This window comes from Argiope bruennichi, chromosome X1 (assembly GCF_947563725.1).
Source record: "Argiope bruennichi chromosome X1, qqArgBrue1.1, whole genome shotgun sequence".
In the NCBI taxonomy this organism is placed as follows: domain Eukaryota; kingdom Metazoa; phylum Arthropoda; class Arachnida; order Araneae; family Araneidae; genus Argiope; species Argiope bruennichi.
In genome coordinates, this window is record NC_079162.1 from 45781092 (window position 1) to 45807794 (window position 26703).

Consider the following 26703-nt stretch of genomic DNA (forward strand, 5'->3'; position numbering starts at 1 on the left):
CTGATTGTCGTGCAAAAAATAATTGGAATAAAGTTAATAAAAACGATTTTTTAAACTCACTTTTACTAATGTACTAAAAAGTAGAATTGTTTTTATTTCAATTATTTCTTATTATTTTTTACTTCTTAATATTTGATTTAATACTAATAATATTGATTATCTACTTATTATTACAAATAATAAGTAGATTCGATTAACTTATTCAGAATTTTTCTCAAATTCGCAAGCAGATGGCGCCAAATGTATGGAATCAAATTTAATTAGATTAGTTGATTAAATGCTTATTAAATGTTGAAAATGCTTAAAAAGTGTATTGCAATCGAAATTTTGTGGACATTTGTGCAAAAAATTTCGAATCTCTAGCACATTAAGAAGTAATTAAAGAAATTGATTTCAAAATTCTATTTTTACAAACATGAAACCAGTGATGTTAAATGAAAGTGTATAAAAATGTGAATATATAATATACTTGTTTCAATCTGGAAAATAATAAAGACTTTTATAGATATTTCTGTGGAAATCAGTCATTATATGTAGATGATTTAATAATTTATCGCTGCAATTTTTAACATCTACAAAAATAAAAAAATAAATAAATGAATCATTATCAGCTGTATATATCTGCATTTGTGACGCATCAAAACAACAAAATATCAACAAAATTCTCTGATAAGTTACTGGTTTATTACGAAAAGAAAAAAGCTTACGATTCTAAATTAAAATATTGAATATGTAAAATCTGAATGCTATTTACGAAGAGCAATAAAATCTGTCTCTTACGTCTGGAAGATTATCATTATTATAAAGGCGAAAAACAAACACGAGGGAAACATCTGTCTAAATTTGAAAGTTTTATTTCTGCAATAGATTACAATGTTAACGTAATACTTTGTATGGGAAAATGAAATCAATTGTTTAAAAGTTTGACCTCATAATTTGGATCGAGGGAAAATTTCAATTGTATTCATTAGCTTCGTTCCAACTTTTCATATTCAGTTCAGTTTCATGTTTGTCATGCGACCTATTGTTTGTTTCATTAAATTCTTTGAAACATTCTTTATAAAACAATCTGTTTATTACGAAATTTCAAAATTTTATTTCAAACATACCATCAAGCATTTACTGAATTCACGAGAGAATTATTAAACAAAATAGTTTCCTATCCTAATGATTACAAAGGACTTCAATTTGATGAAATTTCAGGATAACTGCAAACAAAAAAATTTAAAGCCAAGGAATCCAAACCTTTGAATAGTTTGAATCGATTCTTTCAAAACTCAGGTTTCTTCATTTGAATGATTTTGTCAGCCTTTCAAAATTTTAATTATTTTGTTTTGGTCTAAATTATTTTGTCTGTTGTTTAAAGCAAACATTTTAGGAAACAAATTGATTACAATGATTATTAATGATGACTCGAGAAGAATGAATGATATAGTAATCTGCTCTAAGTACATAAGCTTTTTGAGTTCTTTACAAAAATCTATGTCTAAGCTGTTTGCTTTTCATTTCTCTTCTGAAATAAACAACCTAATTGATATGTCTCTTTCGATTCTTTAAAAAAATTCTCACATCTGTTTGAAAAATTTCTTCTTTCAAATGTTTGTAATTATTTATAGGAAATCATGGGTGTTTTTGCTAATTGACTGTATACCTTTAAAAAGAATGCAGATTTTCTGGAAGTATTAATTATGTTGAAACATGAATAACTTACTCTAATTAGCACTTTTCAAAGCAGTAGAAGATTTTTTTAAATTTTTTTTTTATATTGCAAACTTTTTACTATGTTTGTAATTGGATTTATGTGAGAAAAACTGTTTTAAAATCTATTACATTAGAATCTGTTTCTTTATTTCTCTCTCTCTCTCTCTCTCTCTCTTTATATATATATATATATATATATATAATTGCAAAACCAAAGAAACAGTTACCCAATCTTAGTCGCTGATCCAATTTCGCCAATTTTGTTTATATGGAAGCTCATAAATTTTAAATATCTCATCAATAAATTCCTGTTTACAACCATCACTTCCCATGTTTAAGAGAAATCTCAAAACATTATTACGTTATACAATCAGTATGAGAGGGGAGGGGGAATTTGGCAAAGTCCCCCAGCCTAAGCTACTCTATCATTTTTGCCAATTTTTATTTCTGACAATAAAATTTCCTGACATCTATATACGTAATCAACGATTTCCAGCCAAATGCCACTCTCCATTTTCGAGAGACATCACAAAAACTTTACTCACTTTCAATAAATAGAATAATTTTCCACTTTTATTCAATAATTTCTTAGTTAACCAATCAGAATGCCCTATTTTTATTGTGAAGTATAATTTAAAATTGTGCTCCCTTTTGTTATGATATGATGTAGCTCATCAAAATTATTTAACGTGTCTAAATTAATGGTGGATGAACAATTTATCACCAAAAGTGGCTAACACAGTGTATTAGTATATCAAATGTGTTTCGGTAAACTTAACATGTTTAATGTATTTATATACAAAAGTATATTATTTAAAAGTATATTTTAAAAGTACAGCTGCCCACAAAATAAACTAAGTATCGAACTCCTCTGAAAAAAACTCCTTTTGAAACAAAAGTAATTGTCTCAAGGCTATTTCCATCCGTTATATCTTTTTTTTTATTTTCCGATCTTCATTCATGAATGTGAAATAATATTTATAAATAATGAGATCAGTTCATACTCACGAGGTAAATGCAAAATGACCCGCCCCGTTCAAATTTTCAATCTACTTCACGTCGTATCGTTGCCATGTCACGTCGTATCGTTTGTAATGCCATGAACATTGTTTTGCTGATTGATATAATTGTTTATTTTTTGTTTCGTGTTTTCTTCTGTAATTTTATTTTAAATTCTTTAGCATTATTAATTCTCAAAATATATGTATTATTATTTTTGTTTATATCGAAATCATTCGTATCATTTTTATTCACTTGTTACTATATTCGTTTTAAGTCCAACTGTTTATTCTTGCTAATACAAATTTATTTCAAGATTTGACTATAAATAGTATTTTCGTCTCTCACTGGTTATCGGCGAAGATTTATAATTTCGATTCGTCCAGAATATTCCCACATGTAGTTGACTATGCAAGAAGCATTCGTACATTTCCTTTATGTTTATAAAAATAACTAAATATAGAAAATGAAAAGAACCACTAAGTTGATCAAGAAAGAAAACTAGAATGACTAGAGCTAATTTTACGTCAGTACTATTTGGCGTTTCGAATGTGTTCATGGGAAATACAGACAGATATTAGTATCTTTTGTTTTTCTATTATGATTATGAGAAATGAAGTGAATATTTTGTATTTGATTATTGTTTTATGCAATCGTTTATCGAAGCTATATGTAAGTAATTTTAAAATTTTAATTTAAAGTCATAATCAACTTAATTTTTAATTAAACTATATATAATATTAAATCTGGCTTGTTAAAAGCAAATTCACTACTTTTCGCTCTGGTAACGTTTTCAATTTAAAGTGAATTCATGTGTTCCCTCTTTCAATTTGTATGAAGGTAATTTTTTCTTTGTTTATATCTTCATTGTTTATCTTAGTAGATTTTTTCAATTATATGAAAATCTGAATTCTTCTTTGTTTTCAGGTAATTTGGCTTCTTCTGCTCTTCATAGGATTAGGAGTGACAGCTGATGATTTGTAAGTATTGTGGCTGTCGTGACTTAATTATCTGTATTCTTTTTCCAAATATTTTGCAGACAATTTAAGATACTTTCTTTGGAGAACATATGAATTCAATTTATTGAACAGGTGTGCAGAAATAATTTTATCATGTCCATTTCTTTTAATATTTGTAGTGCAAGAACTGTACTGTTGAATTATCTTTAAAAAATTTCCTTTGTTCTTGTAACAAAGGTAAATTTTATAACTAATGTAGAATTGAAAATATTAACAATAACAAAACTACTCACGGGAAACATGCATTCATTGTAACGTTGTATGTTTCATTTATCTTGCTGGATAAAATAAGTTTGGAAGCGAGTTTTGCTTCCCGGATTTTTTAGAAATCTCCCACTTTTGTCTTGATAACATTCAACCACTACTTTTTATTCTGAAGAAATAATTGCGGATAAAGTATAGGCAGTGATAAACATAGTTTTTAAGAATTTCAAAATGATCTATTACCTACAAGAATATAGTTGTAAAGTTTATCAAATTAAAACATCCCAATATTAAATGGGATATTTTAAAAAGCAAGTGTAGATTTTAGTGAATGAAATATCAATTTCACATACATAAACAATCAATTTCATCATTATAAAAGTTAAAATAATAAAAAACAGTCACTCCATTGAGTAAGAGAAATTGGCTTACCTAACTACACTGATAATTGCTACTTTACTACTACTATCTACACTGAAATTTCCTACTTTTGTCTTGATAACATTATTCTACCACTACTTTTTATTCTTAAGAAATAAGTACGGATAATGGATTTGCAGCAATAAACACAGTTTTTAAAGCTTTTGCAATGATATATTACCAACACGAATTTCGTTGTAGAGTTTATAAAATTAAAACATCTCATTTAATATCGGGGTGTTTTAAGAAAACAGTACTGATTTCAATGGATGAAATATCAATTTCACATACATAAACAATCAGTTTTATTGTTATAAAAGTTAAAGTTTAAAAAAATAAAAGGCGACCAATCGCCTTTTATCTTTAAATTAAAAATGGGCTTACCTATCAACACTGAAAATTCACTTAATTATTTTGCGAAAAAACTAGACAAAGTTTTATGGGAAAGGATAATGGCTTATTTAAGAGTTGCAAGAATTAAATAAGAAAAATATTTTAATAAATCTATTAAACTATCTTATTTCAAAATCTAATAGTGAAACCGTTAATTTTCCTTTACTGCATAAGAAAAAATAAGGAATCATCTTTAGTAAGTTGTGTTAATAGATCTGAATGTAAATTATTCGCGAATAAATAAAAAAATAATTTTGTGCACAAAAAATTTGTTCGTGATCTATTTACTAAAGCACTGTAAAGATAGTGAAATATTAATTTCTTTAGGTTCTTTAAAATGGAAAATGTCATTATACATTTTTAAAAAAATTTCTTGTTGCTAAGTAAGATTTCTAAGTTTTTAATCAATTATTTCTAGATATGCTTCAGCCAAAAAGCTGAAAATTTTATACTTAATTTTTTTTAAATTTTATTATTTTATTATCTGTTTTCATAAAAGGAAACTTTATGGTAATTTTATTAATTTATTCAGCAAAACTGTTATATATTATATTAAAGGAAGGAATAAAAGTTAATTCGTATCGTTTAAAATAGCAGAAATTAATGCGATTCTAAAATGCTGAGCCACTGTCTTATTAAAATATTACCTCGGAAAATGGTTTATAGTAAATTTATTTTAAATAATTAAATAAATAATTGTTCCTTTCTTCTTTCTAGCTTGTGTCCGTCCCTTGTTGTTATTACAAAGACATTGCATCTCTCTCAGAATATAGCTGTATCCTTTTTATTAAAAATTCTTTGTTTGTTTTACTATTTATATATTACAGCGTTCATCCATCGACAGAATAAGATAAAAATCTAGTTTTAATGAATTTAAAATTAGATTATAGAAAATTTTATTTCACACAATTATGGAATAAAACTTTTCTTTTTATGAAATTCATTAGTAGTAAATAAAAATCAACACAGAATAAATACTTGAAAATACGATATTTAATTTTTTGGAGCTTAAATTTAAAATCTTACTGATAAATGACCGTTGGTATTGGCTTAGAATACCTTCTATTGTGTTAAAAAAATGTTACCACTCTTTTGTTCCAAATAAAAAGTCTACTTTTTCACGATATTTTTTCATCCCACTTCTTTCATTAAATAATGTTTCAAATGCTTCCTTGTTCTATAGAAGAGTTACTCAACATCTCTATGTGCAACGTAATTTCATTTCCTCTAAAATTAGATTATACTTATTTGCATGTATCCTCAACGAACAAAAAAGATTTTGGGTGGTTGTTGACAATTAATTAATATCTATTAGTTATTGCTAGTTAATATCAAATTTCGTATCTGTTTCAATGATATTTTTAGAAAAATTTCATCTACAATAATAATTAGTTATTAAGGATTTTGGGCAATGAAAGGCTCTTTTTCTATTTAATTTTCCCAACATTTTATCTAAATAATTGCTTTCCAATTTAAATAAATTGAATGTTATTGAACTGAATTGGTCAAAAAATTTTCATTTGATAATTTTAAACAAACAAAAAACGTTATTTGCATTTGTTATGTAAGAATGACAGTGTCAAGGCCCAAACTTTTAATGTGTGGAACATTTCTATAAATATATTTTAATTATTGTAAAATATTTTAAATTCATAATTATATAAACAAAATTTTACTTTTCTATATATTAACTTTATTGAACATTGCTCATTATCTTACCGTAACGGAGCTCATTTATGTACCGTCACAGTTATATAATTGCTCATTGTCTTAAGTTGTACTGTTATGTCATCTCCTTTTTCTCTTACAAATTGAGCACTGGATTTTGAAACTGAACCTACGTGGATCAAGTGAGCATGAATAGACTTGATTAAAATATCAGTACTTACTTTTGTTAAAAAAATTTCTACAAAATCGAAAGATACATGCAAGCAATTTTATCGATCCCAATCTCAGTGAAAAGGTAACCAGAATCAATGTGATAACATACAGGACGTCCACTAGATAATGTTTAAATCTTTAGAAATGGGAATATATTCCTAGTAGAAAAAATGATATAACTGATGTAAAGAATTATATTTTTTGCTGTTTGAGTCAATAAAAATATTGGTGCAAATATCCTAAAGATTAAAATATCAATGAAAAATCCACCTGTGCTTTCAGTTATATTTAGTAAAATATTCTTATATTCTAATATTTAAATTTAAAAAAAGTTCTGAGTTTAAAATGACCCGCTTATGAAGCTTAAAATTCCTTCATATTAAGCCGTTTACCGATCATCTAGAGGAAGCGCAATACGTGATTCGAGGACCTTCCTCGAAGCAACCATTGAAATGATCTAAAATCCTATAAAATAATAATGACGTTCAAAGCTTCACAATTTGATTAGATTTTAGTCGCAGAAGAATATATATCTTTCCGTTTAAAAAAAAATCTAGATTGTCAAGAACGTTTTATTAAATATAAATAATAGAACTAGAGATCTGTACAGAAATTCAGATTTCATAATTTTTATCAGTTTATTTCTTGACAAAAACAACAAACAATTCGATACTTCGTTTAAAAAAAAATTTCCAACTGAAAGCGTCTGCCTACCTCCAACGGTTTACAAATTAGGTACTAGATCACGATTAGAGTGGACACCCTGTATATTGGTTCCAGCTCTACGAACTCAGCTAAAATGTTTATGCAATAGCCATTTAACTTCTTTAAAAGAATATATCCCGTAATTTATAGCATGTTAAAGGCCATTATTAGATTTCTGACACTACTGGATGGATTAAAGGCAGCATTTCTGCATGTTAAATGCCATTATAAGGTTTCTGACACTACTCGGCGAATTAAAAGCAGACACTATTGCTAGCTGTTTAACATTTGTGCACTTCCAGTCGTGATTTTGACTCACGTATATGAAAATTTACCCAAGCTTCTGAATTCCAAAGAAATTCATAAACGTTCTACGTTATTGTTCTTCAACTACAAAAAGAACCACGACTACCAGTTGATATATTGAATTTCTTGAAAACGTTTGGTGGATTTCATTTCCTTGAAACTTGTGAGAGGATGCTAGACTGAGGAAATTATCATAATGGCCAAGTTTTTTTAGCGTTTAAGTAAATGTATAAATGTATCACAGGATTTTTGAAAAATTCATTGATTTGATGCTCTTTAGTCACATTTTGAAGTTATATAAAGGTTGTTGGGTACTTACCTCGTAATTCTGAATTGTGTTCAGGTGATTTGGATGGCATCCAAATAACAAGTTCCATACAATCCCAATTTTTGTTTCTGTTAGGCCTGTAAGAGTAAGTTGACCGATAAATAGAGAAATCATCGTAATGTCCTCGGCTTTATTTAATATTTATGTAAATACTTAAAAGTTATTTAATATTTTTAAAAGTCAATGATTTATTTAATTTATGTCTTATTTTAATATTACATGAAAGCTGCTAGTCCTGGATTTCCCAACTTCGAATTGCGTCCAGTTTACTTGTACTAACCTTTTTAATATTTCATACAACCATAGTTTTTTTTCCTGTGGAGACCTGTAAGAATATGTTAACTGACGAAATGAGAAACTATTATAATGTCTATGTTTTTTTAATGTTGGTGTAAATGCATAAAAGCACCAATGGATTCTTGATTTAATGAGCTTATATTTCACATGCCACATGAATGCTACCCGATACTTACCTCGTAATTTTGAACTGTGTTCAACTGATTTAGATAGCATCTGAATAACCACTGCATTTCTCATGTTCTGCACAGTTCCAGTTTTAATTTCTATGAGTAAGTAGCCGATGCCATGCATTAATGTATATAGATGGGTAAAAGTTATCTTGAAATTTTTTTTGCGCCGTAGCTCAATTAAATTTATTTGTATAACCCCAGAGTCATTGATAAGAATAATCGTACTTTATCTAAAAACTAACTAAGTATTTACTTACGCTCTATAGTGAGATCATATTGTTTCTCCGCCAAAATTAAATTAGCATAGTGCTGATGTTACATATCGCATGAGCTTGCATTAATTTTACATTTCAACTTCGGCAAACGAAATTTAACTTTTACAGTTTTCTTCGGTTTTCAGCTTTTATAGGAAACTGAACTTGTGAAACTAAAGCACAATTCTTTTGAAATCGTTCTTTAATATAAAACATAACAAAAATACTTTAAAAAATAAACGAAGTTGTAATAATAAAGATAAATAATGATCAATATAATCAAATAAATAACTAAAATATTGATAGAAAAGAATAAATAGATAAAATGTATATATATGTGTGTGTCTAGATCTAGTGTAATATTCTACTTCCAATTCCTTGTTTATGGACTGAAAACAATCTCCGATATAAAAAATAATCCCCAGGTGCTTTTTGATAGCTATACATTAATTTTGTAGATACCCTGAAAAACAAGCGAAAAATCTGCCTGAGAATTCTGTCTTCAAGATAAAAATGCTTCTACCAATCTTTTGAACCCATTGTTGTAAAATGCTTTATTTTTTAATGTTAAAAAATACATCATTATTGCTTCTATAATCAAAGACAAAAGCTTCCGATTAGAGCTACAGCACCTATCAATTATTATATTAATTATTCGGGATATTATTCTTACTCTGAGTATTACTTAATCCTTTTTTTTTTCTTCTTCTTTTTCTAAACATTGAACTCTCAGCTTTTATTTGAAGATTATCAAATGAAAACTGGGGATATAATTTTTTAAAGTTTGTTTAAAAGTGGAGATTCCTTTTTTTTTTTTTTTTTTTTTTTTTTTTTAGTATAGCTGAATGCTGTAATTTATACAGTTTTCTTTTCTGATGATTCTAAAGAGTAAACTGTAAGTACTGTTTTTATTTCACACTCCGTTACGAGCATTTTCACCTGTCACTTGTTTTTCATTTGCCTGTGAACTCGACTGAGACCTTTTTAAAACATTGTTACTCAAACAAGTTCAAACACAAAGAAATTCAGAGTTGTAATAGAAAGTAAATCTGCTTCTGGTCGAAAGCCAAATTAATTACAGCTTTAAAAAAAATGCGTAGATAAAGTAAAATACTAGCTACAATACAAAGTAAAAACCTATCTTTTACATTTTTGTTCAAATAAAGAAAGCATTCTTTTTTTTAACAACAGCTATGACATGACACTGACAGCTACTTCCTTTTGTAAATATGTGTTTCTGCTCCGTATTTTCTTTTGACAAGGACTTGGAGTGATGTTGTAACTAAAAGAATAAATGGAACTGTAATAAACGTAACTTTTCGCCTGCGTTTTAATGTACCCAATTTAATATTTTTTTGAACGATGTCATTTACACATAAACTAACAGTAACAGCGTTTTTCTCGCTTTGTTTGTTAAATTATATAAAAATATTACATAAATATAATTTGCAATTGAAAGTAATAAATACAATATATAATTTTAAAATCTTTAATTTAATTCTTAAGTTTACTTCTTTTTTTTTATTAATTTGTACTTATTGAGTTACTTTTTCAATAACATGAAATAGGATTTAATTTCTCAGCAATACTAAATCAAAAGTATTTTAAAACTCAAACTTGCAAAAATAATGTTCTCTTATGAATTTAATATTTTAATTCTCTCTGACTTAATCAATTTATATTCTAATCAAGTGAATCATTTCAACTGTGTACATTCTAATCGCAAGAAAAAAATTATTCATTTTTATCTCACAATTTACTATTTTACATTAAATGACTGATATTTTACTAGTCATATTAACATGAAAATGTTACAATGAAAAATATCAATGATCGTTATCCACTTAAAAGCTTTGGGATGGATGTCGGTTGAAAAATGATGAAGTATTTTCGCTGTTTCTTTTTATAAATAAATCAATATAATACTTTAAATAAATCATAATATAATAAAATTAATACTTAAAATCATTAATGTGTTAAAAATGGATTGAAATGTGAAACTAAATTGACCAGTTTTTTAAAAGAGGAGTAATAATGTGCACTGCCTAGAACTGCAAAATACTTAAATCTGCCACTGCTAAGCTTGTGAAATTATTTACTTGAAATTTGCTTGCATGACTTTATAATTTTAAAGTTTAAAATTATTCAACTATCTTTATGATTATATGAAACTTATTTATTAACGTGAATAATTCAGGGATGAAGGACTAAGTTAAATCCTTCCAATCATCTCTTGTAATCTCAAATTATATTTGTTTTTGCTTTTTCAAGTACCTTACTAACTATATATTTTCCAGATAGAATTTCTTGGTTTGAAAATTGTTCTGGCATAACTTCAACTCTCTAAAAATTCATTCAGTTTTCCTTAGAACTTAGGAATATTCTCCATTTTATAATCGGAAATTCTAGATTGTTTGATCGTTTTATACAGCTGGAACAGAAAACTGTAACGCAAATTTAGCTTCAGCGTAAAAAAAAAAAAAAAAAGCAAATGCATATTATTTCTCTGTTTGGTAAATTTCATAACAGACATTTTTTTATATTCCGATAAATTTTATTATTTTTTAAATTTCAGACAATGTAACTGCAGTAAAAGTGGAAACGTAGTTTTCCGTATGGAGATTCCATTAATGATTCTTTAGCACGAGAGATGTCTTTCTTCATTACGTTTTGAATATTTTCTTATTTTTAATCATTAAATTTTTGTCTGTTTTAGAATATGCTGCTTCGTATATGAAATTATGTCACGAAATCTTTTTAAATGTATAATCACAGCATTTTTTTTACATATATACTTTCATTCTTAATGCTATTATTCCTGATATACTTAAATTCAATTGTTTCAACAAAACTAATGCAAATTTTGAAAAAATAATATTATAATCCCAAATAAAAACGAATTAAAAGTTTGTATTTCCATAACATACTAGCAGAAAAGACATAAAATAATTATCTGATAAAATTTACTGGGAATAATAATTCAATTTTTTTTCATTCTACGAAGTAAGAATAAGAATATTGTTGCGTATTTTGTTTTCAGGAGTTCTAAGTGAAATCTTTATAAAATGTCAAGTTTTTGAGAAATCATAACGAAGAATTCAATAACATGTATAATTGTATACGATCTTAATTTTCTCAGAAGCATGAAAATGATTATTCCTTCTCATATGCTATTTTCAAGATTTGCACTTATTTCTATTCTCAGGTTAAGGGTGGACCTTTCTTTACAATAAATCTTTTCTTCAAATTTAAATCAGAAAATTCAGCAATTTACATTATGTGACTCATCTGATTCTATTTACATGATTGAAAATTTTATTTAATATACATACAATATTTCCTCATATTTTTATTTATAGGATGCCCACAAAGTTCGATGCAATTTAAAATGCTTATAACTAAGTAAGTATACAAAGTAGGAAAAAACCCGTTAAAGAATAGATAGAAAAAACAAATTTTTTACTATTCGACTTTCAATATGTTCATAGTAATTATTGAAACAAAAGGCAACACGATTCTGTAGTTCTACCAGGCAGTGACTTATCAGTAACAGAACCTGTTCTACTAATAGTTGTCTATAATTTTGTTAAATATGGAACAGCAGCCAGTTTCTATTTTCTCGAACTTTTTCTAAACTTTCACACGAGATCAGCGATGAATATTAAATCAACCGAATAAAAATTAAATTATTTCTAATGTGAATCAACAGTAATCCCAAAAAATAAATTATTTCTAAAAGTCGATTAAAAAGTGTTTATTTGATGAATTTTTTAATGAAATTATTTTATTTTTTACGGATATTTTCATTTGAAAAGGAAAATTAGTTTCAAACAGATAATACTCGAATAATTACTATTTTAAACTCAAATTGTGAAATAATTGTGGCACAAAATAGTTAAAAGATACAAAGATATAAAATATGCACTTTTTTTTTCGTGTGAAGATTTGCAATTAAATTGGATTTCTTTAACTACAATTAGGATTATAATAAGGTAGAGAAATTCGTGGATAAAAGAAAAAAATAATTTAACAGTTTTTATGTTAAGTAATTAAACCATTTATTTATCCATTGCCAAATATAGATACAAAAATAGAAAACAAAAGGAAAACTTCGTTAACAACAAAAAAAATTTTTTCTCAAACCACCGAAAGATGATTGGATGAATTCTTTTTTCCATTGATAAAACTAAATTCACTTTTCATTTACAAAAGATTCGGAAAATCAAAAAATTGGAAATTCAGAGGATAAAAATTTAAATGCTTTGTTTCGAATTTGAACGATAATGGTCTTTAAAGGCTAAATAACAAAGGACTCAATATTTCATATATCGTTATCCATATTAATATTTGTCTAAAAAAAGGAATTAATATACGAATATAGAAGCTTTATTCTGCATTTCCCTCATCGTGTCTAAGTCAGGTTACTTTTTCCTTTAATAAGAAAATTTGTAACACTATTTATTTAATTTTAATTTAATATTTTAATAATGATGTATTTTAATCTAAAACAATAAATATTTAGAGCTCAAATATCTTCTCTGATTAATAAAAATTTATTTCACAAAATACTTATTTTATTAAATTTTATTGATGATGTATTTTTTTAATATAGATTATTGTTAGGAGTTCATGTATATAGCTTATAATTGAATTTAAAAGTATGTAGGCATGTACTACATCCATTAACAAAAGTTTCAAGCATAGATCTTTTTTTATTACTCCGACTTAATAGATATGTAATGATATTTTTTGGTAATCGTCTGCCATATTCCTGAACACAGTGCGAAGAATATAAATTCAGTTTATTTTTAATAGCTATGTTAAGAAGTTTTCATATTAAAATATCTGTATTTTTATTTTATCTTGCATTGCATCAATTTTCTATTCAGTTTTATCGGTAATTATAAATATTATGCTTCCAATAAAAATCGTGAATAATTTCCAAATACTAGCCAATTCTAACAGAAAGAATACTATCCTTTTCATTTTATTTACTTTTATTAAAGCATTATTTTCTATTACGAGAAATCCTTTTTATTCAAAAACAATTTTTCTTTAAATTACTTCGCGGAATTTTGACGAAATATATTTAAAAAAAAATATTTCGCATTCTTTTTGTTAAGACCTTCAAGTTCAGGGTTGAAAGTATTCATTTACCTCGGGACATTTTTTTTTCTTTACACTGCTGGGTTATGAAATAAACGATGATCTCGTGGAACAAAACACTTGCGTCTAGCAAAAAACCCAAGGAAAAACAGTATTTCGTCATTTAAAGCACGAAAGAACAACAGTGATTGAGACTTATCAACCTAAACCCTTTTGAATCAAGCTAAACTTGAATATGGGTGTGCAACAGGCTGAATTTTGCCTTTCAATGACAATATTGTTATTACGAAATCTAATAAAACTTTTTTTTTTTGTAACTTGGTTTTCTATAAAAAATTCTTTTGATACTTTCCTTGCCAGCTAAATATTTTTTATTCGTTTTATTTAAATTCCGTCTCTCTCTTTTTAATACTTATAATAACAAATTAGGAATTAAAGGGTTTCGAAAAAAACTAAAAATCACTTATTTTTTTTCTTAAAACTATACCTTGAATATTTACACGATCTTTTCTATTTTATTAATGAATAGCTCTATAAAAATTTTTATCAGTTTTAAACAAATATTTTTAGAAGGATTCTTTCTAAATTTTTATAAGCCCATCGTCCAACACCTCTAAATATAATAATCAAATGCAATGCCGACAAAGTTTCAGAAAATGTTTGGCACCATTGACGTCATTCTCAATACTGCATCATACCATGTACTTGCTAGTATATGTTTGTGACGGTTTTTCGCACAAGCGCTAGAGGCGATCGCCGGTTTTTCGCACAAGCGCTAGAGGCGATCGCCTCGTGTTTCGAGAAGGATGAGGCTCAAAATCTTTCAGACAATACAGTATGAAGTCGACTGCAAATTTACATTGTTGGGCATAGGAAGGGACATCAAAATTATTTCGCACATGAGGCCTCATATTGTCAAATTCCGCTTGATGCAATTTTTCGGTTATTGAGCAAATGTAATGACACTAGTTTCAATATGCTGCACTGAATCTTTTGTAGTCGACTCTTTCCTTCTAGTGTTTTTCCATTTTGAGTTGATTTCCCAAATCAACATAAAAATTTCCTTTTCTTTTTGCGAGGAAATTTATAACAATGGAAATCAATCGAAGCAAGCAATGCACATTTCACTACGTATGACGACCATGTACGGAAATGCTTTCAACGTTTTAAAATTTTGTGTACAATATCTTGTAATAATAAATTTTTCTTTCCTTGAAGTTTTATGTCAAATTTTTAGGCTGTTTAATTGATGACTTGAAACTATTATCCAAGCGAAATCTAACCCAAATATCTGCAAATGAGACTTTATGTTGTTATAACACAAAGGTACTTGAGCTTTTTCTATTCCCGACACCTTCAAGAGCCCAGAACAGGACTTTCCATAATGTATTTAAATATAATAATAGCGCTAAATGAGGTGGTTTCATGATGTTGTTAGCTTGCTGTATATAGTGACAATTCGTAAATCGCGTGACAAAGTACCTGAGCTTTCTTTTATACCGAAATGCTAACATCATGCCGTTTTTTTTATTTTATTCAAAATATTCAGTAGAATCTAAAATAACATGGCGAGACAGAAATAAATCAAGTGGGCATAAGTTGACTTCTTTAACGACAATTCAATTTCTATTATATTTTACATATCGGAATAATAACAGGTAATTTATCGATTTTTAAAATTGGTTTTCGAACTTTGAAAATTAAGTACAAAAGATGCGAAAATATATAAAAGTTGATGTTTTTAGCTCTTTTCTAAGTTATAATACCTCTTTCTGTACTTTATTTAGTCTTTTACTACCGCTTTGCTCATCGTGTACTGTCAAACACCACTTTTTTTAAAGAAATACCCCCCCCCTCTCTCTACCGTTTCTGTCTTATACCATATTTAAATTTAGATATAAATTTTTCTGAGCCGTAGAATAAATTCATATTGACTTGTCATCGAGGAAATTTTTTGGCATGAAATAATTTCAAAAGAATTTTTCATCGTGCAGGAGAAATTCATATTTCTCCTTCAAAAAGTGAAGGAAAGATAACTTTGGTCAACGCACTTTTTGATAGAAGGGAATTCATTCTCTTCGGAGAAAGCAAACATAAAACTGAAATTTTCGATAGTTCTGTTGGAAAATAGAATACAAAGAGAGATATTTGTTTATCTTGAAACAAAGAAATTAAGTATTTATGATGCAGTAATTCAATGCGATGAAATATCCCTTGGTTGTTTATTGGTTTTCCTATCGTTAAGCAATATTAGTATAAGAAAAGAATAAAACCAATTGTTTTCAAATTTACTTATAATCTCTTTCTGTTTCCGAGCAAGCAGAGGAACAAGTAGAACAAGCTTCAGTAAAGAGGGATTAACCTTTAAATAAAAACTCGATTTAGTAAAGATCCGAACTTTCGGATGGTAATCTCTTATTCCGCCATTGTCTTGCAGTTGACACTTAGGCAATAAAACTTCGTAGTTTTTTCATCTGAATTATGCAAGAAGCTGTTGCATCGGTCACGATTTTAAAGAAAATGTTGTAATCCATGGAAACAAAGTATGCCTATTTTGTTGAATAACCAGCTGTATTAAATTTTCGAGTATAAACGAAATATACGTTTTCATATGTCAAAAAGGACTAAACTAATTGTTTTCATACTTACCGAAAACTATTCCACCATTTGATGGTATTTTTCAAACCTGAAATATGAAGGAGTGTTAATTGCAGCATGGTGTAAAGAAAGTCATTGACATATGTTAATTTCATGTTCATGTATTATGGTTGAAGTTTTGAACATATAATCAATAAATTTGAGAGTAATCAAGAACTGCCAGCATAATTCTTATTTCCATCTTAAAATGACATTCAACTAAGCGCACAGAGGAGAAAAAAAAATAGCTCGTATTTAAAATATTGAGATAGAAATTTAATTTAATTGACAGTGTAAGCCAGTAATATTAATCATTGACACATATTACTTATTCTGGCAGCACCTCAGCAGACAAGCATTCTTTATAGCATAGAAAGGAAAACGTTAAAATTGGTGCACTTTCCGTTATTATAAAAAACAGTCAAAAACAAAGGTTATTTGTTATGGTTATGAAATAACAGCTCACTTTGCGTTGACGTTTCTAGTTATCAAGAAGTTTATGCGTTTAAGCAATAAGATATTATCAAGAACAACGAGGTTTTTTTTTTTTTTTTTCATCTGAATTATGCAAGAGGCTGTTGCATCGGTCACGATTTTAAAGAAAATGTTGTAATCCATGGAAACAAAGTATGCCTATTTTGTTGAATAACCAGCTGTATTAAATTTTCGAGTATAAACGAAATATACGTTTTCATATGTCAAAAAGGACTAAACTAATTGTTTTCATACTTACCGAAAACTATTCCACCATTTGATGGTATTTTTCAAACCTGAAATATGAAGGAGTGTTAATTGCAGCATGGTGTAAAGAAAGTCATTGACATATGTTAATTTCAAATGATAATTTATTAGGCATAAGATTTTTTTCCTTGCTAAGCAAACTTTCTGCAAACCAAAAAAAAAAAAAAAATAATAATAAAAATGCGTTAACTAGTAGACTATATTATATTAAGGGTAGATAATTTTTACATGATAATATAGTCTGCTCTTCTCTATTACGATTCTAAATCTCCAAAATAGAGAGAATTCTTTAGATTCATTAGGATTTTATGCATAGGAATTTATGAACTGGAGGCGATTCAAACGAATATTTTCTGCTCTTTTATTTTAAACTTGAATATTATAGAAATTTTTTACAGGATATGTTTGTTTTTTGATTTCTTTAAACAAAGGCAGAAAATTATTGCGTCACTGTTGCATTGTTCCAAGTATTCCTTAGAAAGGAAAGCGATAGCCGGTTTCATATTTATTGAGAAATGCCTTCAAACAAGTACAGCTTCATGATTTAACGAGGAACTACTAATATTCTATTTAACAGATTCTTACGCAATCGTTCTTACCAAGAAATCGGAAAGCATAACATTCAACAATCCCACGAACAATAGGAAGAAAAAAAATTGACAGCTAGAAAATTAAAAAATAAATATAAATAACATACGGATATGGGAAATGAACATTATTTTATTTAGAATTTACAAATTTTTAATTATACCATATTTTTCTTAAGGTTATCAATTCATCTACCTATTGTTATGTTATATTTACTGTATATTCATGTACAACTATATGCATGTTGAAAATGACAACATATCTTTTAACGTATTCTGTATCTTTATTAAATAATTTTTTTCTCCAAGGGTTATCAGTTGAATCTAAAATATAATGTACTTAATATAAACTTGTAAGAGTTAGCTCCATCTAGGACTTAATATTTTTTCCCCCTTTTGTCATACTTAATGTCCTAAAGAGAAATGAATGAATTATTATTCTGTATTCGCGGAGCCCCTAAGAGCGGCACCCAAAATATCTATACCTCCCTCCTTCTTTCTTTATCCTTACACCAATGTATACTTTTAAAAAATTCAAAAGATGCTTCTTAACAGAAATCCTACAGGGCGTAACTTTCTTAGCTTTTGGAAATGGCGCACCAGATATTTTCTCATCTGTTGCCGGTACAGAACAAGGTCGTCCTGAGCTTGTCATCGGTACTCTTTTCGGTAAGTTTAGATTTTAACTTCTTTCAAATATTTAATTTATATGCAGTAGGGTATCGTTATCCGACATCTACAGCTGACATAGGCTCCGACTAAATTAAAAATCGTAAAACGAAAGATGTTAATTCTTATTGTAGGTGAGTTGCAAAGATGTTTCAATAGATGAATATTTATTTCGCTATTTATACGACGTCAAGAATACGTGGTACGCGTTCGGTAGTATAATTAACATTGCTGGAGACTCTAAGCTGACAAGACCACTCTGGCAATAAATGTCGTCAATTTTTGCATGTTCTTTTTTATTTTAATCATTTAAAATTTGATTAATGTTTTTATATGATTGTTTGATGATAGCTGACTGCTTAAGAAGAGGATATTTATATATTAAGTGATAATAAAATCGTGAAATTCTTCAGAAAGTTTTGAATAATTATGAAATATTATTGAGAATTGATCGTCAAATCTTTGGCGATTAAAAAAAGAATTAAAACACTGAATAAAAAATTGATTTCAATCAGAATGACATGAGCAGAATTTAAGATGAGAGGAGTGACTATTAAAAGATGTGCAAAGATTTTTGCATTTGGCTAAAAAAAATAGAAAAAGAGCAGTTCGAATTTCAGAACTTCTTTGGTAAAAAACGTTTCACAATTTCCCAAGGAATGTGCGAAGTTCATGACAATCTAAATATGTAGATGTATGGAAGAAACCGTATGGATAATATCAGTTCAATATATGAGGAAATTTGCAAAAAATGAACGAATATTATCTAATGAGAATGTGATGAAAGAATTTAGGAAAAAATATGAAAATTTTGTTTAAAATGAAAGATAAGTAAGAGACCAGATTTTTCAGTTACAATAAATGTGGTTTAAGTTATAAGTTGCTTCTTCAGAAGATATTTTCAACTAGCACAGAAGCATTAACGCCAGGCTACAAGCCATGTAAGAAAAGATTCTTTTTCTTTCCTTACTATTCGACATTGTGAATGTTTTGTGGACTATCCTCATAGTTTGTACTTGATCAATTGATCAGATTAAAACCATGCTTTGTAAGGTTCGTCAAATTAGAGTCAGATAATCAGGTGGACAAATGATAATCGCTGCAGGCTCAAAATTTTCACACAACAGCTACGCGAGGGAGGTTGACCCAGGACTGCAGATTTATTGCGCATAATCATACAGAGAAATGCCTTCGGTGGAATCAGTATGCGAAACCACGATCGCCAGATCTAAATTTTCGCTGTCTGACATCACACTTTATTCTTTCATATAATAACTCTTGAATGAGAAATCTCTGTTGGAAAGAAATCTTCTTAAATGTTCTCCATTTGTAAAGTAGAGGGTTAATATTAAACATTTTTAGAATAGGTGTCAATGTCTCCAATTCCAAAAAATGTTGGACAAGTGACATCATTCCATTTTTTTCAAGATTTATTAAAAAATTAAAAATTCGTTTTTATATGTTTAAAATAGTATCCATCACAGTGAAAAAAGGTTAATAGTAAAATACTGTTCGAGGCAATTTATATATAAAAGATTATCCGATCATAATTTACCACTGAATTTTTCTAGAATGGAACAAACAAATTAAACACATTCACAAAGAAATTTTTTCTGGGATTCCTCTAAATAGACAAACAGCCTAAAATAAGGGTTTAATATAGTTTTATTAACTGTAGATAAATATAAAATAGCATGTTTGAAAATTAATAGGAATATTTCAAAACATATTAATAAAAACATAATTTTTTTCAAATAAAAAATAGAAAACTATATGAAAGACCTAACATTTATGTTTTAAAATGTATGACTATAACAGATGACTTACGGCTATAATCTGCTTAATAGAAAAAAATACCAGTTAATTTTGGTGGAAATGACCCTTACCGATAAAAAAAAATATTTTTTACACGTATTATTTATTTACACGTTTTATATATTTAGTAATCTGTAATGACTTCATGACCAATATTTACTTTTTGATAATTAAACCAATATCTTAAAGAAACATCGTTTATCCCTCTTTTTATACAATTATAACAACTGAAAGACTAGATTTCGAATTTAATAAACATCATGAATTAAAAAAAACATAAGATAACTAATTTTTTTTAACTAATAACAACAATAAAACTAATTTTATAAATTATCATTTTATAAATAGTTCCAATTCTTTTACCTCTCTGAAAAATGAATATTTATTTTTTTTTTAAACTTGAAATGTCTTTTGTAATTCAAGAAATTTTAAGGAAGAAAAAATTTTGTTGTCCCCTTTTTTTAATCTTGTCCAATAGATAAAATTAAAACTATAAAACAATAATAGTTTACACTTTATTAAACTCATACTATCTTTTTATAAATTATGTGATAAATTAAAATGTATATTATAATTATTCTAGGTGCCGGTATATTCGTCACATCTGTCGTTGCTGGATCAATCATTGCTAGTAAACCGTTCAAAATAATGGAAAGGCCATTTTTAAGAGATATAATATTTTATGTGTGTGCTGCTTTTTGGACATTTTTAAGGTTTTACTACGGAGAGGTCACACTCTTGCACTCGATAGGTAGGTATTAGATACATCATATGTTGTTTTCTGTGTAAACTTCAGTAAAATCTGAATCTGTTCTTAAAATTCATTAAAACAATTTAAAATAAGATTTCGCAGAACTCTGATAGTTTAAATCTGTCTTTATCTTGTAGCATTCTAATTTTCCTGCTAACATAAAATGCACAATAAATAATGTTTCCTTAGGTGAAGTGTTGCTTTGTATAATTGTGTTTTAGTTTAATGTTAGTATATATTTATGTAAACAAAATAACTATATATTCATATTTGGAAAACTAGCAAATTCAGTAGAGATATTTGAAAGTTGTCACTCATAGTTATTTTTGGCCCAACTTATTAACACAAAGAGTGATAAATAATTAAATAACCAATAATAATAAGTAATGATCATATGACAATAATACATTAATACCTAATTTACCTAGTGCTTGATAAAATTGATCAGGTATTTAGCAAAATATTTTTAAGATGCGAATGATATCTTGTAATAAATATTTATCAGCAAATTTCTGTTGGGTTCAAACACATGTTTATTTTATTATTAATTCCAACATTTCCCTTTTACTAACTATAATAATGATTGGACAGCGAACTTTCTATTAATACATATCGAAGAAATCATGTATTGTGGGTGAAGTTTTGAACATATAATCAATAAATTTGAGAGTAATCAAGAACTGCCAGCATAATTCTTATTTCCTTCTTAAAATTACATTCAATTAAGTGCACAGAGGAGAAAAAAAAATAGCTCGTATTTAAAATATAGAGATAGATATTTAATTTAATTGACAGTGTAAGCCAGTAATATTAATCATTGACACATATTACTTATTCTGGCAGCACCTCAGCAGACAAGCATTCTTTATAGCATAGAAAGGAAAACGTTAAAATTGGTGCACTTTCCGTTATTATAAAAAACAGTCAAAAACAAAGGTTATTTGTTATGGTTATGAAATAACAGCTCATTTGCGTTGACGTTTCTAGTTATCTAGAAGTTTATGCGTTTAAGAAATAGGATATTATCAAGAACAACGAGGTTCTTTTTTTTTTTAACCTTAATGCAATACTTAATACAGAGAATTTTCTCATTCAGCCAAAGGAAAATATATTCATTTCTAGAATATTCTAATTGTGAATTTAATGCATATAGACTCGGTGAATATTATGCATTGGCTTATAGTCATAATGACAAATTAAAGGTGTTTTATTTCTATATAAAAGATTCTTTAAATACATTATTTCAATGCAAGATCATGAATGTTTTAAATAGGCTAAAATAACCGTCTTGTATATCAAATATTCGAATCCTAATATCAGACATTCGAATCGTTCATTGATTTATGTGTTTTGAATTCTTTTAATTAATTAATGCAGTAATTAAACCTTTTATTAATCAATCTCAAAGTAACATGTGTTATTATGAAAGCAACTTAGTAAAATTTATTATGATAATATTTATAAACCAGAGATATACCCAACATTACGCGGGATGAAATTATTCTCATGTTTTTTATAAATAAAATATTAATTCTTTAATAATTAGGAAGCTTCATTAAAACATTGGTTATAGTTCAGTATTTATGAACAAAATTTGAAATATTTACAACAAATATTCATTATAAAGGTTAATGTTATCATATATTTAATTGATTGTTAAAAGCTACGTTGAGTTTACATTTTATAAGAAAAAGTTAAAATATAACCCATAAACGAATGCTTCTTGAATATATGCAATATTATAATATAAAAGATTTTTTTATATATATTATTGTAATACACATTATACCCAATTTCCTTTTATCTTTTTCAACTTTATTTTTAATACAAAATTTTTTTATATAAAATATTATATTGGTAGAAATTTTTCTATCGTCTGAAATTTTATCGTTTTATCAAATTGATAAAATCTGTCCCACAAAAGAATTTTAATACCTTGTAATTTCTATGAAAATTTAAAACATACCAAACGATTTTTAAAAACTAAGCAAAACTAACATTCTCAATAAGTTATAAATAATGTATTAAGACATTAACTAATAATTCAATAAATTATTAACAATGTTTAACAATATTTAGTTAAATATCGCTAGAGAAAATTTAAGTATATGTTTACAACATGGAATACGGAAGCAGCCATTTTCAATACTGAATATCAATCTTCTTTGACCATTTAAAGCAAATAATTAAATTTTGAATAATTTTTTAAATAACGGAAAACCTCAAAATAATTTTCAAGTTAAATGAATCTTAAATAAGCTTAAATGAATCCTATTTAAATATCTCTCTTTTCCCTTATTTTATCTTAAATTCAGTCTGCTTAACAAACCTTGGTGGCCATCAAATTGTTCGCTAGCGCAATTGAATGATAATTTTAAATTGATGAAAAACTAACCATTTAATTAATTGTCCCAAAATCTTCACTAAAACCACCTTTATATTTCACAGTTCTTGGAGCATGATTTGAAGAAAATGTGTTCAGTAGTTTAGATTTTATTAACTTTTATTATTAACTAGAAATAACTTATTTATATGAACAAAATATAATGAAATTTGACAAATTAGAATACGGTTCTTTTGTTACACTGTTTGTTAATTGTGTACATGTAACTGTGTACAAAAACATGCACAATGCAATAAAATTACCTTCAAGTTCATTTTTTTCCCTCATACATTATAATAAAAAATATTGTAGATTTTTTTTTATCTTCAAAAAAACCCAAAATCTTCACTAAAACCACCTTTATATTTCACAGTTCTTGGAGCATGATTTGAAGAAAATGTGTTCAGTAGTTTAGATTTTATTAACTTTTATTATTAACTAAAAATAACTTATTTATATGAACAAAATATAATGAAATTTGACAAATTAGTATACGGTTCTTTTGTTACACTGTTTGTTAATTGTGTACATGTAACTGTGTACAAAAACATGCACAATGCAATAAAATTACCTTCAAGTTCATTTTTTTTCTCATACATTATAATAAAAAATATTGTAGATTTTTTTTTATCTTAGCTTAAAATAAAGTGAAATTTTCAGCAATCATTTAATTGAAAAAAGCCCAATAATTTCATGAATCATTTTTATCTTAAATATGATTAGTTAAAAATTTATGCTGGTTTAGGGTTTTATCTGTGTTTTATGAAAAAAATGTTATGTGTATTATTTTATGGCATGCTTTTTTGCTAAAAAATGCAATATTTAAGTTTTTATCATCTTTTTTCCAGGAATTTAGACTTATTGATTTAGAATTATTATGAAGTTATTTGATGAATCAAAACATTTTGAAATGCCACCTCTTAATCAAACGAATAAAATTTGCATCTTTTCAAAAAAATTAAATCAATATCTGTAAAGTTTCCTGAAATTACGTCCAATCATTCTCTTCCTTACTGCTTATTCTAGCTTTCGAAATTCCAACATGCTTTTGATTCTTTTTCTAACAGATTGAGATTCCTGTGTTTATTACGGATAAAAATTTTATAGATATTTAACTTTTTCTTAACTACATTTTCATTTTTGCATTTAAAAATGGCAGGTTTTGTCAAATTTTATGAAAAACTTATTAAATAAATTGTAATAAAATGAAATCATTTGAAAATTGATTTAAAAAAACTTTTGATATTTTGTTCATTTTAGAAACTCTGAAAATAAATTGCCTAATTTTATTGCATAATACACTAATTATTACTTAATTATCAACAGGTTTCATCGCCCTTTACATTTTGTACATACTGGTCGTCATCATCAGTCGCATTATTTATAACAGATACAAAAACAAATCACCTAAAGTTCCTGGTATGTATAGAAAACAACAGCATATTCATTTGCATTCATAAACAAGTTTTAGAAATGTCAAGTAATTTTTTTTTTCTTTCTTCTTTATGTTGTAGATATAGAAATACAGCCTCCATCAGACACGGAAGAGCCTAAAAAAACTTCTGTTACTCTGCAACCAAGTGGTGAAGAGGATAACCCCGAAGCGGCAGGTGTCGTTTTGAGAAGTGAGTTTCGATTTCCGAATGTTAATTACAAATCCAGTTTCAAAACACTAAGTGGCAGCTGCTTTTCCATTTAACTTATAATAACAGATTGTTGTTAAAACTTATAATAATAATAGGAACTGTCATTAGAACTTACTTTAAAAACAATTTACTTCGGATTTTGCATTATATTGCTTTGATCTGCTAGTATATTAAAATACATGCAAAGCAGTATTATCACGTATCTAAAAATCTACGATATGATTCTTTAGAAGTAAAGCCCAATTATTTATCCCTTAAAAAAGAAAGCGCAACTTCTACATGTTTGATGTTTTATTGTTTTAATTAAAATTTCAGCATCAAGTGGTAAGTTTTTTCAATCATACATTTTATTTATGTCGATTTCTAAATATGACAGAATAGATTCTTAGCATAGCTGATATTTACATAAAAGTTGTTCTTTCAATGTGCATAATTCTTTAAACAACGTTATTATTGTGTGTCAATTCTCATTATGAGATTTTTTCTTTTGAATTTTAAGATATTCTGAAAATATTAAAAAACAATGTATTTTAAAGAAATTATTTTATTACATTTCATAAGAATTTTTTTTAATTTACCTATTGTATTATTATTTTTACTTCTGAAATGCATTATTGGCATTTTAAACGTTATTGGAGGAATTTCTTATGTATTTTTGGATTAAAAATTCATCTTGAAATACTAGCTGTAAATAACTTTACTTAGTGTCGCTTAATTTTATTTTGTATAGTACAACAAATTACTATGCATTTAAATATTTCCCCAGTTACCACATTAGAAATTTTACTTTCTTGCGTACATCAATATCCATGCAAAAAATTGTGCAACTTTTTATTGCAGAGAGTTCGGAATTGTACCAAGTTACAGAAGAATGTGTTTGAATATGTAGAAGACGTTTGGTCGGAAATTTCTTTTTAAAAAATTATCTATTTCTTGCATTATATATTTACGAGCAGACAAGATAAACATCAATAAAAATTGAAAGCGATGATTGTATTAAGGTCATCTATCGGATGACGTAGTAATCTTTTTTTAAGCAAAATAAGGGTTCCTAAAATTTATAATACTCAAAATATAATTTCAGATCAAAATTACCAAAAGACCCAAGAAATGATGTTTGGAAAATGTGCGTTTTTGAATTTGCACTTTCTTGCTGATTTATTTGGGATACATCAATTGATGAATTATCACTAATAAGAGGATATCAAAGAAAATATATTCTTCGAAATATTCTGATTAATATTTCTTAAAATACATTTTCAGACCATGTTAACAAAAAGAACACAATATGATGATTGGAAAGTGTGCTTTTATGGATCTGCATTTTCTGACTGATTTATTTGAAGTATGTATACTAAAAAGAGATCAACGGTGGGAAATATCGAATAAAAATACTTTATTCAAACTATTGCTGATTCATTTAATGCATGATTCAAACTCTTGAAGTATTCGTTTGTGCAAAATGAAGCCAGATATTATGTTGCAAAAAAATGTCACACTTAGAAGAAATAAGGAAGATTAAAATTTATTTAGTTTTCGCTGAAAATACAAATTTCTAAATTAGACTTTCAAGCAATACATAGCCGGAGTTACTGACAACAGTTGGCATTAAAACTTAAGAATCATGGAAATGCTTACAAAAAACGCAACATTGTTTTCAATAAAAATAAACTTGCATTAGGATTTTA

The 26703-nt window shown here is 27.0% G+C and overlaps 1 protein-coding gene across 8 annotated transcripts in view; it reads left to right on the plus strand.

Annotated features, from left to right (window-relative positions):
• The window catches only part of LOC129958077 (mitochondrial sodium/calcium exchanger protein-like), a 96482-nt gene that overhangs the window by 42950 nt on the left and 26829 nt on the right, over window positions 1–26703 (plus strand). For all 8 annotated transcript variants that reach the window (XM_056070248.1, XM_056070255.1, XM_056070254.1 and 5 more), the window contains exons 4-9: window positions 3628–3680; window positions 5454–5511; window positions 18318–18420; window positions 20819–20986; window positions 24696–24788; window positions 24884–24994. In XM_056070248.1, the coding sequence (XP_055926223.1) occupies window positions 3628–3680; window positions 5454–5511; window positions 18318–18420; window positions 20819–20986; window positions 24696–24788; window positions 24884–24994 (586 nt within the window). The remainder of the gene's footprint in view (window positions 1–3627; window positions 3681–5453; window positions 5512–18317; window positions 18421–20818; window positions 20987–24695; window positions 24789–24883; window positions 24995–26703) is intronic.